At 38.7% G+C, this 14,192-nt stretch overlaps 2 protein-coding genes across 3 annotated transcripts in view; one reads left to right on the forward strand and one right to left on the reverse strand.

The window, feature by feature from the left end:
- The window catches only part of LOC100180083 (alpha-mannosidase 2), a 9,630-nt gene extending 8,809 nt beyond the window's left edge, over positions 1 to 821 (reverse strand). The window contains exon 1 of the mRNA XM_002128825.4: positions 446 to 821. Coding sequence (XP_002128861.1) covers positions 446 to 652 — 207 coding nt within the window. The 5' untranslated portion in view covers positions 653 to 821. The remainder of the gene's footprint in view (positions 1 to 445) is intronic.
- A 5,822-nt stretch (positions 822 to 6,643) lies between these two features.
- The window catches only part of LOC445797 (discoidin domain-containing receptor 2), a 13,547-nt gene continuing 5,998 nt past the window's right edge, over positions 6,644 to 14,192 (forward strand). For both annotated transcript variants that reach the window (XM_018813403.2, XM_026836012.1), the window contains exons 1-10: positions 6,644 to 6,926; positions 8,773 to 8,872; positions 9,530 to 9,658; positions 9,731 to 9,833; positions 10,162 to 10,312; positions 10,629 to 10,804; positions 11,119 to 11,276; positions 11,954 to 12,174; positions 13,232 to 13,416; positions 13,737 to 13,889. In XM_018813403.2, the coding sequence (XP_018668948.1) occupies positions 6,818 to 6,926; positions 8,773 to 8,872; positions 9,530 to 9,658; positions 9,731 to 9,833; positions 10,162 to 10,312; positions 10,629 to 10,804; positions 11,119 to 11,276; positions 11,954 to 12,174; positions 13,232 to 13,416; positions 13,737 to 13,889 (1,485 nt within the window). In that variant the 5' untranslated portion in view covers positions 6,644 to 6,817. The remainder of the gene's footprint in view (positions 6,927 to 8,772; positions 8,873 to 9,529; positions 9,659 to 9,730; positions 9,834 to 10,161; positions 10,313 to 10,628; positions 10,805 to 11,118; positions 11,277 to 11,953; positions 12,175 to 13,231; positions 13,417 to 13,736; positions 13,890 to 14,192) is intronic.

Genomic DNA, 14,192 nt, shown 5'->3' on the forward strand with positions numbered 1-14,192 from the left:
TCCCCACTGTTTTAACGTAGGAATCAAACGTAACTATACGCATTCTATGACGTAATAATCCAACCTTGGTTTAATTCATAACGGCTGATGTGGAAAATACGGTGACGCAGCACGATTTCGCGCACTTTCAAAGTTAATTTTCGACACGAACGCCCGAGTTTTTTCAAAAAAAAATTATACAATGAGTATCAGTGAGACCTAAGGAACATTTTGAAAACAAAATTTCAGGTGGCCACCAGCTNAAAGGATTACCAGTTTGACCTATTTAAAGATCAAGCCCAAGCAGTATAGATAGCTACAGTGGAAAATAAAGATAAAATTAAGAATCCATGATTTACAAGTGTAAATGGAGTTCTACAAGGTAAAATATGTTACAGAAAATTTCAACTCCAAGGGTCAATATCTAAGTTTACATTCATTCAAGTTGTTAAAAACTGGGCCATACCTTGTGCATTATTTTACGATTTTCTAACAATTCTTTTTCCACCAGACTAAGTTTGTCTTGAAGGGTTCGAACTTGGTCATTTTCACTGCCTTCCGAGAATTTGACTTTCTGTGGCGAATTAGGAGTGTCAAGTTGACCTATCATAAACCAGATACTCCCGAAGAACAGAATTCCACCAAAGAATAAGAACTGGCGTTTGAGCTTCATTGCGACACTATATATAGCACCTTTCCTACAATTTTCTGCAACTGGGCAAGTACCTACGTGGAGGACATATAGTTATCAAATTGCAAACATGTGTGTGACACGTCTTAGCGTTTTATAAGCTGTGAGAATTCATCATTGTTGTTGTTGTTCATTCAACCGAATCGTAAAACTGGTGACGTCAGAAAACAAACCGAATATATGATGTCCATTCTATAGAAATCCTATGTCAAAGTGGAGAAGCTTTAAAGAGAATGCCGACGAAAAACGAATTTGTATATAAAAAGATATGCTCAAATGTGATCTAATGGCACCACTATATTTTTAAAACTCAAAACATTCTCTAAAAAAAACGTGAAAACGAACCGCTGCAGTTAAAAAAATCGACACTGCGATAAAACATGGGTTTTCCGATATGAAAAATTTATTTTAACCGTGTCTATTTTGTAAACTAATAAAAAAATCAATATGGTCACAGGAACAAATGTTCGGCAAAAAAACGATCTGTGTGACCACTTACGTGCTTAATTATACAGTATTGAAGCTTAAGAACACACAGAGCAGCCGAGAAACGCGGGTAATTTAAATCCACAGCGTCAATTATTTTGATTAGCCGACGTCCCTCGCTTTTCGTTGATTCCCGGGCAAGTAAAACGTCGTCCTTGCAACACGTTGCAACTTTACAAGGCAGTTTGGATGAAGCAGCGACAAAGCAACACTTTTGGATGAACTCAGTACAGGATTATATTTGTTTCTTCTAAGAGTTGAAGTTAAGTACTATTGCTATTCTTTAGTATTAGTTAAATATGAACTATGTTTTTATTTAGTTATTTAATGTTTTAGTTTATTTAGTTATTTATTTACTTAATTATTTTACTAAATAAACTGTGTTAAACTATTATAATTATTTTTAGCTATGTGCCTTGCGATTGGTATTATTATTTTATTTTAAACTCTGCTTTAATATTTAACAAACGTGTTTCAGGAATTTTGCTATGGTTCTTTATTTTGTCACAATACAGGTCACTCGCCGCGTGACAGCGTTTACACAATCTCTGCGTTACATCACAATACATCTGTATGACATCGCGTCATAACCGCTTCGCCATCGCTCGCGATTATTACGTCATAGTCAAGGTTCACACGTTTGCGACGTCACATTGCGGTTTCTATTATGCGCGTGCTTTTCGCATTGTTTTTTCATGGGGCCCCATGCGCGCTTTGCGTCGTCGCAAGGCACATTACTTATACTTACATATTAATTTTAATCTAAAATATATTCGTGCTGTTAGCTAAAGTGAAGCATATGAAGATCAAAGATTTGGTAAAGTATAAATCACAATAGGCATTGTTACGTACACCAGTTTTTTTCTAGATGACATCATAGATGTGACGTCACGAAGTGGTGATGACGCAACAGAAGAACCCACTTCGTAAGTTATTTGGTTTTGTCACAAACTTTATTATTTGAAACCGCATGTTTATCTAGAACATGGTATGTGACGTCACAGAGGATCAAGAGGACAAAGCGCGAATCGGGAATAAAGGTAAATATGACGTCATAATATATAAAACCTACATTGAACTATACTTTTTGTTACAGAAAGACAACGTGATGCAGAAGCAAAGCGCGAGGTATAGTCTATAATATTTTCTATTACTATGAAAAAGTAATTTTCAATCTCAAAGTAATTAACGTTTGTTAGAAAGTTAAAACAAATTGTACATGACTGTGTGAAATGAATTGGTGCCGACAAGATGTGTCGTTTGTATCATTATTACTGTGGGGGAAGTTGAATTCCATTAAAAGTGCATATTAACCCCTTTTCCTAGTTGTGTTTTCAACAATTAACAACACTTTTTTTATATAGTCGCGGGCTGCGGTTATAATCTGTAAATATTCCTATATTACCCCAACCTAATTTACGTTTGTTTTTTTGCAGACGAAGAGCAAAAACGAAGACGACGATAAGGATGCCGGTTTGAGGTTTTGCTTAGGCTTAGGAGTTGTGTGTTGTTGGGGTGTGGTTGCTGGAGCACTCTTACAGTGTTGCCGGATTTGTGTTTGTCTCTCATTTTTGCTGGACCTAATGTTGCCAGCCTTTTTGTCAGTCACTACTTTAGTGCATTTTGCATATCACTGAAACATATGCAATGAAACTATATGGCAAACATCTTGCTGGATCGGATTTTGTTGTTGTACACGTTATTGTGTGTTTCTTTCGCAAAGGTCGATTCCTTTAGCGATTCTGCACAGTCCTAATCACTTGATAAGAACGGCATGTTGGTACACAAATACTTGAGTAATATCCACGCGCATTATAATATACACGCAGTTCAACTTTTAAATTTGATATGCAACATTTTTCTTTATTTAGTTGTCCCCGTTAAACTATTGTTTTTTTTTATATATATATAAAAGCCTAATTGTGACGCTGGCCACGTTACAATTACGCTATACGTCGAGGGGTCTTTAAGACCCAGCGTTCGGTGTGGTTATGTCACGGTTCTAGACAGAGTTACGTTACCGTTGGGTTGTTGCGTGGACGTCGCCGCCAGTGATGCTACGCTCGGGTATTTAGATCACTACTAATGCGGTTCGTAACAACCTGGCGCAGTTTCATGACGGTCGAAGGCGTGCTTAACATCCGAACGATATTATATTGCGTGAAGATACGACAAGAGTATCGCGGTACTAAAATGGCGACTTGTCAGGTGATTGGGACATGCGGAGCCGTTATTGGCTTCGACTCCTTGTGGTCGAACATTGAATGATTTGTACACTGCAGCTGGTTATCCTTCAGGATTTGAACCATATTTTCTTTGAAAATGTTTCAATGATTATGTCCGCGTTAATTAACTTTTTATAACCGTTCCATTTTTGGTAATGATTGAGCTGTTGCGTGTGTTGCATGCTTATTTGCACCTCGTATTATTTTTGTCTTTTTGTCGTTGTGTGTCGTGCACATGTGTATGTGCATTCGTTGTATCTTTTTTGTCTATTGGGGTTTCTTTAACCTGCGTGGACAGTAACATCCCGCAAGGGTTTCTCACCAGAGTAGAAACCCACTACCATTGGCTGGGGGCTTGTCGTGCCGTAGTGGCTTTCCACCAACGCCAGCCACATAAATTATGAAGGTATTTTAATCCTGTTTTAATTTTTCAGAAAGCAATTAATATCGAAGAGACCTTTTGCGACAGCAGTTTATTGTGAACTTTGGTAAAATTTCTTCTTTTCAATTTTTGGGCCAATCCTCTTTAAAGCGGACTCCCCCCATTGCACGGGTCGTATATACATTCACGGACATTTATTTTCAGATTGCATCTTAATTTGTTTGAATTCAATACAGCTTGATACGAGTATAACATGGGTTTGCTAGCTGTGCTTGTATACAATTTTACTTCTTCTGTATCGTGCTTGTAATCATAATACACAAGAGAGGCCAGCTCAAATAAACGGATACGTAATATATTTAGCACAATTTCAATTTAATTCCTTATTTTACTGACAGGGATCAACCAAGTTATTCATGCTTATGGGTATAACATAATAAACTTATCTTTTTTAAAGTAGTTACGCATACGCATATTTTGATTTGTGATGTTTGAAACAGCGCCCTGTGTTAGAGAGGACGCTAGCATGATTTAAAACTAACATTAACGTATAAATTATGAGGGCGTAACGGAATAGAGTGTAACCGAAAGCCATATTAATGCATTGTCTTTTCTCCTATTACGTCATTACAGTTGAAATCAGCAGCCGCAGCGGGACGTCATATCGACAACCCCGGTTGATTCGGTGCACAAACATGGACGCATCTGGCGGAAAGTAGAAAACAAATAAACACGTGCCCGGACAAAGCTGGGGAAAGACAATAATACAGGCGAGACCCAGCTTTCGGCTGCTGGGTGTGTGTTCTCCAGCTATTTTTCTCCGGGTAGCGGGATATTAGTTTAATAAACGCCGCCTTTTCACCGCGCAATATCCAACTGCGATGAAACGCGAAATTAATCAAAATTCCCGACGAAGCAATTTCATCGATACAGACGAACCTCCGCTGCCCATTGTCGCAAATAGACTGTCTATAAATATGTAGGTTATTACACCAATCTAATCTATATACTGCAGCGGTTAGCGGAGTTTGACTGTTGGTAGCCGAAGTGAAGTAGTAACCAAAACTATACAAAACAGATAAAAATTCCAAATTCTAAAGGATTAACCAAAAATTTATAAAACATTAAAAAAATACCAAATTCGCAGCCTTTTTTTGTTAAACGTTTCACATAAAGCAATTAAACCAGTTAAAAAAACGAGTCATTGATGTCAAATAAATCTCACTTACTTGCGAAGGTGACATCACCCGGTGTGACGGATCTCAAACCAGGTTTATTTACTTCCTCGTGTGTAAATAAACAAATACAGATCGCAAGGCTTTGTCATATTGAACTCTGAAAGCCACCGCTGTTGCGCCAATAACAGGGACCATAACCGGCACAACTACCAGTACAAAGTTGCATGAAACAATATCGACAGTTTCAATACAAACAAATTATCATAGTTTTATGCAAACATTTGTTCAAGCGACGTATTATCCAAACATAGAAAAAATACATTTCTTTTCAAAGAAGTCATTGTGAAAAAATCCTATGAAATGGTTGTATACCCACTTTTAAATTCGTCATACCAAGTTCAAACAAAAGAACAAAAATAGCGATTACGTAATTTGAGTTGTAAGAAGGTGACCGATTCTTGACACGTTCCGGGGCCGGGTCGTCTTTTTGCCGGGGAGCGTGCTCAAATTTTACGATCATTCTCGGAGTAGCTGAACGACGTCCGTGAGGTAATTATAAGGCGGGGTCAATTCCACGAAAACGCACTGCTGGAGATACGGTGTTCAGAGACGCATTGTTCAACGAGGGTTTACGACAGGCAGTTACAGTAAATTGCTGCTAATAATTCGTTAAATAGTGCCAAGTAATTTTAGAAGATCTTCGGAATTAAAATGAAAATTATTTTCAAATGATTCGATTGATTTGATAGTTTGATAACGCTAGAAGTTCGTCCCAATATGACCTTTCCACATTACGATGTCGGTCCTTCAAAAGTATGTTGTGTTAACGGCGAGTGTACTACTTTCAATCGAGCAAATATTAGATACAAAAATGGGTCAGTACTTCAAACTTAAGGTTTCGCGATTGCTGGCGCTCTCTGTTTGTGTAGTAGGGAATAAATTATAACCATTGGTGTTTGTAAACCGGTCAAATGTTGTCTTGGTTCAACAAAACCTGGACAGTTTGATTGGTGTTAATTTATGAGCAACAAAATGCGCTCCCATGTTTAAACAGGCCTTGACATGAAGTTGGTTATGTTTATATGTGGCTATTTTGTCATGGGCTTAGGATAAATTCGATTTTCCGGAGATACATATTTTTGTCTCAAAATATCCAACGCGTTTTCGGCTACAAAGATCAAACCCCGCTGAGCTATTGTGCCTCACGTCATACGCAGACGCGGTAATCTGGTGTTGCCTTTTTCTCGACGTGGTTTCGTCTAATTTTGAAGAGAAGGCAATATCGGCGCTCCTTTAGTTCTGATAGCATTGCGGTGTTGAACGCTCTGTCAATACCAGGAGAGAGCGGGCTTGAGTATGTTAGCGGAATAGATGCTGACTTAGTCATATAGTGCTAACAAGGCTGAAACGGCGCTCAAGTTATTTTGTTTTCTCGTCGAAGTATCAGGTGTTAGTGTGCTTACGTAGAAGCGGTATCTTGTAAAATATCACGTGTCAGATTACAGTCGGATCGAATGTTAAACAGTGATGTAATTTCTATTTTGTATCTTTGTAGTTTAGGTCTCTCAAAGTTGTTTACTGTCAGGTCATTTTCGAATCCACGCAGCGGAACCTTGACAACAGGTTACAGTTTACGCGTGCTCGTAAAGAACTCGCAATTTGCGCAAGCGTAACTGATCATTACGTTTGTTTCTCCAGTGCGGCTTGATTTAGTTGGGGCCGCGGCGAGACAACGCTTATAATCTGAACGTCTGACTGTCAATTATTAAACCGTAGACGAGTTAGGCTGTGCCTGGGCTTTGGATTAGAATTGGAGTTAAAGAAACTGTTCCCTTTGGGAAAACGTCAACGCTGAAAAGCTTGTGCAAGGTTCACCATGAAGTCGAAGTCATTACCACCGAGTGATCGATCGAGTATTATAATTACGTTGCTGTTCTGTCTTCTGCTGTCAGAGGTACAACCGACTACAGCACAAATAGATACAGGTAAGATGGAAATACTTTTGTTGATTTTATTAAAGTTTTGGTTGATTTTATTTAAAGTTATAATATGTTATGTTCATAAAAACACGGGTTTTCTTGGCGGCTTCAATACAAACATGAATATACATATATGCATGATGCAATTTTCATCTCGAACGTTACGGTTTAAATACCAAAACCATTTTCAGTGAGTCTTACCCTGCATATCAGCGGCCATGATTGTAGTGATATTATATGTTAGTTTTCATTGTGGAAGCTCGTTTTTATTGCATTGAAATTCACTTAACCTTTAAAACAACGTACCAACATACATTCTCACGCCTTCTACAGCGTTTGCTAATTTGATTAAACCCGTGTCATCAAGCACTAATACGCGAAGAATTTTGACTGGGCAGATAAATGAAATATTTAGTTGGTTTTAATACAGTAACTGCAGTTGTCGCGTGTATCAATGTAACAGAATGGACAATTCGACATCCTGCCATTTCGCACAGGTGTGTAACGTTTCCATCAATTCGCAGGGGAAAGCAAACTGAGTTGCTAGTCACGCGTGACCATGTACTTCAGTAAGGTTTAAACGAGTTGAGATTCGCTTAAGGCAGTTGTTGTTCATCGCTGCTGAAGCGACGAGCTTCCACGTTAATTTAACTTCCGCAAGTTTTTGAGTAATTTTATTTGTAGTACACAAATACGCGATTGTTAAAGGCGAGTTTAAACCGTTTCGAAGTGAGATTTTCCAATTACAAGCGTTCTTGTGTATAAGGAACTGTATGCAGTATATAAATACCCGATCTGCTTATATGCAAAGTTTCAGTTCGAAGTTTTATCTCACAGCTACAAACATAATTACGCAGAAGTAACCCCATTCGCAATACACAAAGCGAAAGCGGTTCTGTTTTACATTAAACTACATTATAGCTGGCAGACGACAGGCCTTTCAATTCGTAGACAAAATAAAGAACCACCATACTCGTTATACGGAGTTCTATCATCTGAAACACGAACCTGTTTTACCAAGTATTCCTCTACACTTACGTTTGATATTCAAGCCCGTATGAAACTGGATTTGCGTCATTTTCCCTTTGATATAATGAGACTGGAGTGAGGATTTCCCAGCGCGGAAAAGTCGATTAATCCCGTGTGCTTCATCGCGTATTAGTTTTCAATAAGTGTTGTGATTGGATACGTCCCAACCTGTTACTTTCGCGTTTGGAAATCGGTAATGAGGTATAACACAAACGAATCCATATTATGTTACCGTTTCATGCAGCTAAAGGTACGAGACTGACATATGGCCGATATAGTGTATTGGTAATCTCGCGCGTTTTTTAACTGCTGTTTTGAGCGGTGTTTTCAATTTATACGATGTGTTGCTATTAGTTTAACCCTGGCCATTAACCAACGCTTTCACAAGTTCCTTTCAATGTAAATCCGCTGTCGAAATCGGTTTACTGCCCTCACTGTACTTGTAATCGGCATTAACAGTGAGTTTCCCTGACGAACTTCGCTACATAATCCTTGAAAAGTAACGACCGTCGGATTTTATGGTGTTTGACCTCATTAAGGTAAAGGGGGGCGCCTAACTTTGTAGACTCGCTGCTGCAGTAAAGTACATTCATAGGGCTAAGACGCCCATTTAAAACATTTTGTATGCAGTCAATGTTTCTCTATCGTTCTCCACAGTAGCACACATCATAGAACTCGTACACAGTAACCAACTTATCGAGTTAATCACACGTGTGATGTAGTGGAAATTCAATGTATTTGACTTTTACGTTCAATGTATTGGAAATTTTAAACATAAGTTTGTATTGAGTTTTACCACATCTAATCGTTAGCGTTTTTACAGTGTGCCGCCATGCGCTTGGAATGCAAAGCAAGAGAATCCGAGATAGCTTTCTTACTTCCTCCACCTTCCATGCCCCTGGAACTAAAGGACAATACGCCAGGTGGGTATTGTTGTTGTGGTGTTTACTGTTTACATAAATGCGGGCAAATGTTTACACGTCTCTCGCGATTGTTCTTTTGTCTTAAGGTGTCCGACGACACGCGATTTTCACGGTAGAAATGCAACGTATACTTGCAGGGCGTGGCTGTGTAAATCAAGTTGCGCGTGGTCGGATTACCGATTTTACTGCTTAATGGGATATTGCGTAACAGTGTATACAACAGACGCATGTATTGATAACGGTTATATAGGGTGGGGGAAGATTGAACACCTTTTCATTTTTGTTGCTCGTCCCATTTGGTAGTAAACAAAGAACATTCAAATAATTACAAAACCGTACCCCTTACGATTTCCATAGACCGTTGTTAATAGTTTAAAACACTACTAAGATATTTGGATATTATGTTCTAAAGATGTCCCGTCTCACCCCACCCTACTATAATTCTGTCAATATTATTTATTTACTACCAAATGTAACGAGAAATGAGATTGAAAACATGTCTTATCTTACCCCACCCTATACTGTATATCTAACACAACAAGCATCGATTTAAAACATCGACCATTTAAAATCGAGCAGCGGCTGAGTTGTAGTTCTGTAATTACTAATTGAAAAAAGTCAAGCCATGACCGATATTTCATCGACGATTACCCACAGACTAGAAAGAGACGAAGGCGACGGCGCGTGGTGTCCATCGGGATACATACAACCCGATACAATTGATCAATATCTGCAGATAGATCTACCGGAGCCCAACTTTATAACGAACGTTGCAACGCAGGGAAGGTGAGGATCGATGGTTATTAAAATATGATACAGCGGGGGATTGTTTTAATGATTTCCAATTTTGTATTACAGGTACGCAAGGGGCTTAGGGCGTGAGTATACGTCCAGCTACATGCTAAACTACTCACGAGACGGCGAAACTTGGTTTCAGTGGTCAAACTACCAAGGCGTAAAGGTAAGACACTAAATTATGTGGAAGGACATTTGGAGATTTAAGTCTCTTTTTTGCAGGTTACTTTTTCTTAACTGAATGTAAATATGTTTTAATTGAATGTAAATGTGCTATGATTTTCTGGTTAAAAATATTTAAAAACAAATTGTGATGAAAAAGACAAATAAAGGGCATGTTATATCAAGACTAAGGATTGCACCAAACAAAAACTTTGTTTTCATATTTGTGCTGTTTCTAATAGTCCCATCTGACTTCCTTTACCAAGACATTATGAGTTTCAGAGCTCCCTTTTGTCCGTCGCAGTCGGATATTTAATTGTTTATTTTCGTAGAAACTTCAAGGAAATGCCGACACAAACACCGTAAAACGTCAAATGCTAAACCCCGGCGTCGCTGCTGCTAGCCATGTCCGGATTATTCCAGTTTCAACCAGAACGATGTCTGTATGCTTACGTCTCGAGCTTTATGGCTGTCATTGGGCATGTAAGTTGTCAATCTAATTATAATTTATATCAGCGCTGTAGCAGAGTAAAAATACTTCAACCAAGTTGTCCCTATTGAGTTGCCAAATTATTACCTGTATGTAAAAAAATCCGTTAAAAAGACACAAAAAATATTAAAAACTTAAAAAAATAATCACCCACAAAGTTGCATACGTGGTATAACTATAAGCCGGCACGAGGTGTATGAAACAGAACACCCGTGTTATAACGACTGTAGTTGCTCCTCCACACGAGGATTGAACAAAACAAATTACATTATACGTACAAGATTAAATTTATGTTTTTTTACTTTGTAGCTGGATTGGTATCGTATGACATACCTGCCCCAATGGATAGCATTGCTGGACAAACAAACACCAGAAACACAAAGTATTCTGACGACACGTACGACGGTACCATATCAACTAACTGGTTTCGAAACGGGCTCGGACAGTTGACTGATGGTGTGATTGGGGGCAACGATTTATCTCAGGTTAGAACTGGTTGATATAGTAGGTTGGGGTAAGATAGTTTTATCTTCACGACTATAATATTGTTATGAGTTTATCGTCCCATTCAGAAAATTAATTCACGGAGTTCATTACAGTTAACCTAAGAATACTTTCATATGTATATAACCGTATCCTCATGACTATAAAAGCGCGTTGTAAATTGTTAAAAACGCGATTGGAAAATATGTGGTAATATGAACTGTAACGGCACCCATCCTACAACACCATACGTATACAACATCGACCATGCAATGTTATAGCAATTAAAGAACGAATGATTCATTTCTTTCGACAGACTAAGTCCCGTGTGTCTTCCCGCGCCATCGGTTTTGATTACGTCGGTTGGTCCAGATCGAAATCAAATGACGTCACCATGACGTTTCGCTTTGCTGACGTCAGGAACTTTACCAGAATGCGAGTTCATTGTAGTAACGATATGACGAGTCGAGCAAGGTGAGTAATGGATTTGGGAGGGTATTACATGTTTTTTTTTCTCGTCCAATTTGGTATATAGTAAACAAAGAATGTTTACAAAAAGACAACTATATCCCCACGACTTTAAAAAATACGATTAGAAAATACGTGATATAATCTGCTTAGGGTATTCATATTACCCCACAGTACTATATATTACATATTGAAATACCAACCACAAAAAACTGCTGAGTTCAGTCTTCTACCTTATCTTATACGTGGTTCCAATTCCCAGCGCGCTCGGTTTTCATCGTCTTATAGTGGTATGTGATAATGACGTAATGTTAAAACGGTTCACAATCATTTGTTCGCTTCTACTTATTGGATGGTTTTGGGATTACATCATATAAAACCAAATGAAGTACTGTGGGGTACGATGGCTCCCAGCACACAATATCCCATATTTCTCAATCGTGTCTTTTTAACAGTCAACAACGCTCTTTTAAGGTCGTGGGTATACGATTATATAACTATGTAAGTATTGTTGTATATTATTAAATGGGGACGATATAGAGAATGAAAACATGGACCATCTTACCCCAACCTACTATAATATATAATAAACTTAGTTATCAGTAAATTTATAACGAATACACATTCAGTATTAACACGAACATACGCCTATAGAATTACCCAACGCAACTTAAACTTTACAGGCTATTCACGTCCGTAAAAGTGTCGTTCAGTCTTAACGGAAAAACATTTCCAAGCACTGCTAATGCTCGCAGCCTCGCTTACGAGGTGCCGAAAGATGCTTTCGATCGTACAGCACGGTTCGTGGATGTACCTTTGCGAAACTCAATAGCAAGATATGTTCGCGCCTCCTTTCGTATTGGGGACGAATATCTTCTGGTTAGCGAAGTCGAATTCGATAACAGTAAGTTGCAGTTTTCCTCCATGCACGTTCCATGTTATATATGTTGTGATTAATACCACATCTTAACGTTGTCCACCCCAAGCGCCGATGTAATTCCCATCACCACAGCAGTAGTTTGTTTAGGTTACACACGCAGTATTTGCTCAACGTTAAACGTAATTCCAACTCTCATTTATCTAAAACTCCAAAAGTTTCCCACGAATGTCGTTGACTAACTTGTCATACATTTGTTTTACATTAATATATAGTAGGTTGGGGGAAGATGGGACACCTGTTCGTTCCATTTTCTCGTCCTGTTTGGTAGCAAACAAAGAACGTTCAAAGAAACATAAAACCGTCATCTCACAACTCCCATAAACTGTTGTTAATTGTTTAAAACACGATCAAAATATTTGGATATTGCGTGCTAACGGTGTCCCATATTCCCACGTCCTAATATACGAGTTGTAATCCGTGTTGTTGTGCACGCACGTGGTTTGCACAGGTCACGTGACAACCGACCCACACATCTCCGAGATGTTTCCCGCCCCCCCGCCCCCGTTCCCGGATTGGCCAGCAGTTCCAAGTTATGGTACGCTGTCGGTCGACGCTTTAAACGCTTCTGTAATAAATCCAACCGAGCTTAGATTGAAATTTGTTTTCCTAATCCCGCTTTGCAATTTCTGCTTTTGACCGGTTTAAACCGGAATAATTAACCGGCTGACTCGCTGTTATTAATGAAAATGCACCTAACTGTTTAGGCTCACGTAGTAGGGTGATTTTTTTGACACGCATGTTTCTAACTGTTAATTTTCTTTGGTGCATGAATGCGTGTTACTGCAATTTAACAAGCACAAACTGATTTTGATTCAAACCTAACACATAGTTACCTAATAGTTACCAGATTCTGTATAAATGAGGAACTGATGATGCGATTTTAGGCAAAATATATCTCATAAAGATAAAATACGTTTCGTTCAACCTAATTTTCCCAGCAACTTATGTCGTAGCTTGACCAAACATTTTTTATCGACTTATAATTTCAAACATATTGTGACTTTAATCCTCACATTTCCAGACGTATTACCACCGAGCGATGCTTTTCGTTATCCCGACGAAGATGTTTCTAACGAGCCAACTGTAACACCCACGGTGTCCAACAACCTACCTGTTATCATAGGAAGTCTGCTTGGTGTTATTGGGCTGTTGGTCTTCATAGTGCTTGGTCTCTGCTATAGACAGCATAGACTTCGTAAGAAAATGGTGAGATATCTGTTTATATTCTATGTGGGACCTGAGATTTCTATTCTGTTCTATGTGGCTGTGGTTCTATACAGTGTGAAACGTCATTGGACCTGAGATTTGGGCCAGATTTGGCTAGACACGTATAGACAACTAATAAATGGTTAGCACATGCAAGTAGCCCAGAGTTGACGGTTTCGAGGCTCGATACATTACAAAAAAAATGAAAAAAAACAAAAATTATTACCCACAAAGTCACATAATATGTGCCAACTCGGGCACGAAGTGCGGGAATCAGAAGTTAATTCGTTTAACTTATATCTCACTTATTTTCCATATAGACACCACTGAGGTATTCGTACAGTAGAACCAGCGACAACTGCGGACGCTCAGACCACATGGTGACATTAGAACCAATATCGAGGCAATCTTCATCCACTGGTGCAGGGGTTGGTGTGATGGATAGCAAACCACCAATGCCAATTTACCAAGAGGTTCGTGTTGTATTAGGGTTATAACTTAAACTTGACTGGCAAGTTTTATTGTATTTTGTCCAAACCTTTCTGGCTAAAGTACATACACACATGTTTTGGTTAATTTCAATACAAACATGGCAGCTCATATGCAGGATATGAATTTCATCTCATGTAGTATAGAATTTCAGGGTTTAACGATACGTTTGATCTTTCTACTTTAGGGAAATAGTCTACCGCTGTTGCTAACAGGCATAACGTAATATTCAAGTAATAAGCTCTTCTTGTAAACATATACAGTAGGGTGGGGGAAGACGGGACACC

The sequence above is a fragment of the Ciona intestinalis genome, chromosome 9, assembly GCF_000224145.3.
Source record: "Ciona intestinalis chromosome 9, KH, whole genome shotgun sequence".
NCBI lineage: Eukaryota > Metazoa > Chordata > Ascidiacea > Phlebobranchia > Cionidae > Ciona > Ciona intestinalis.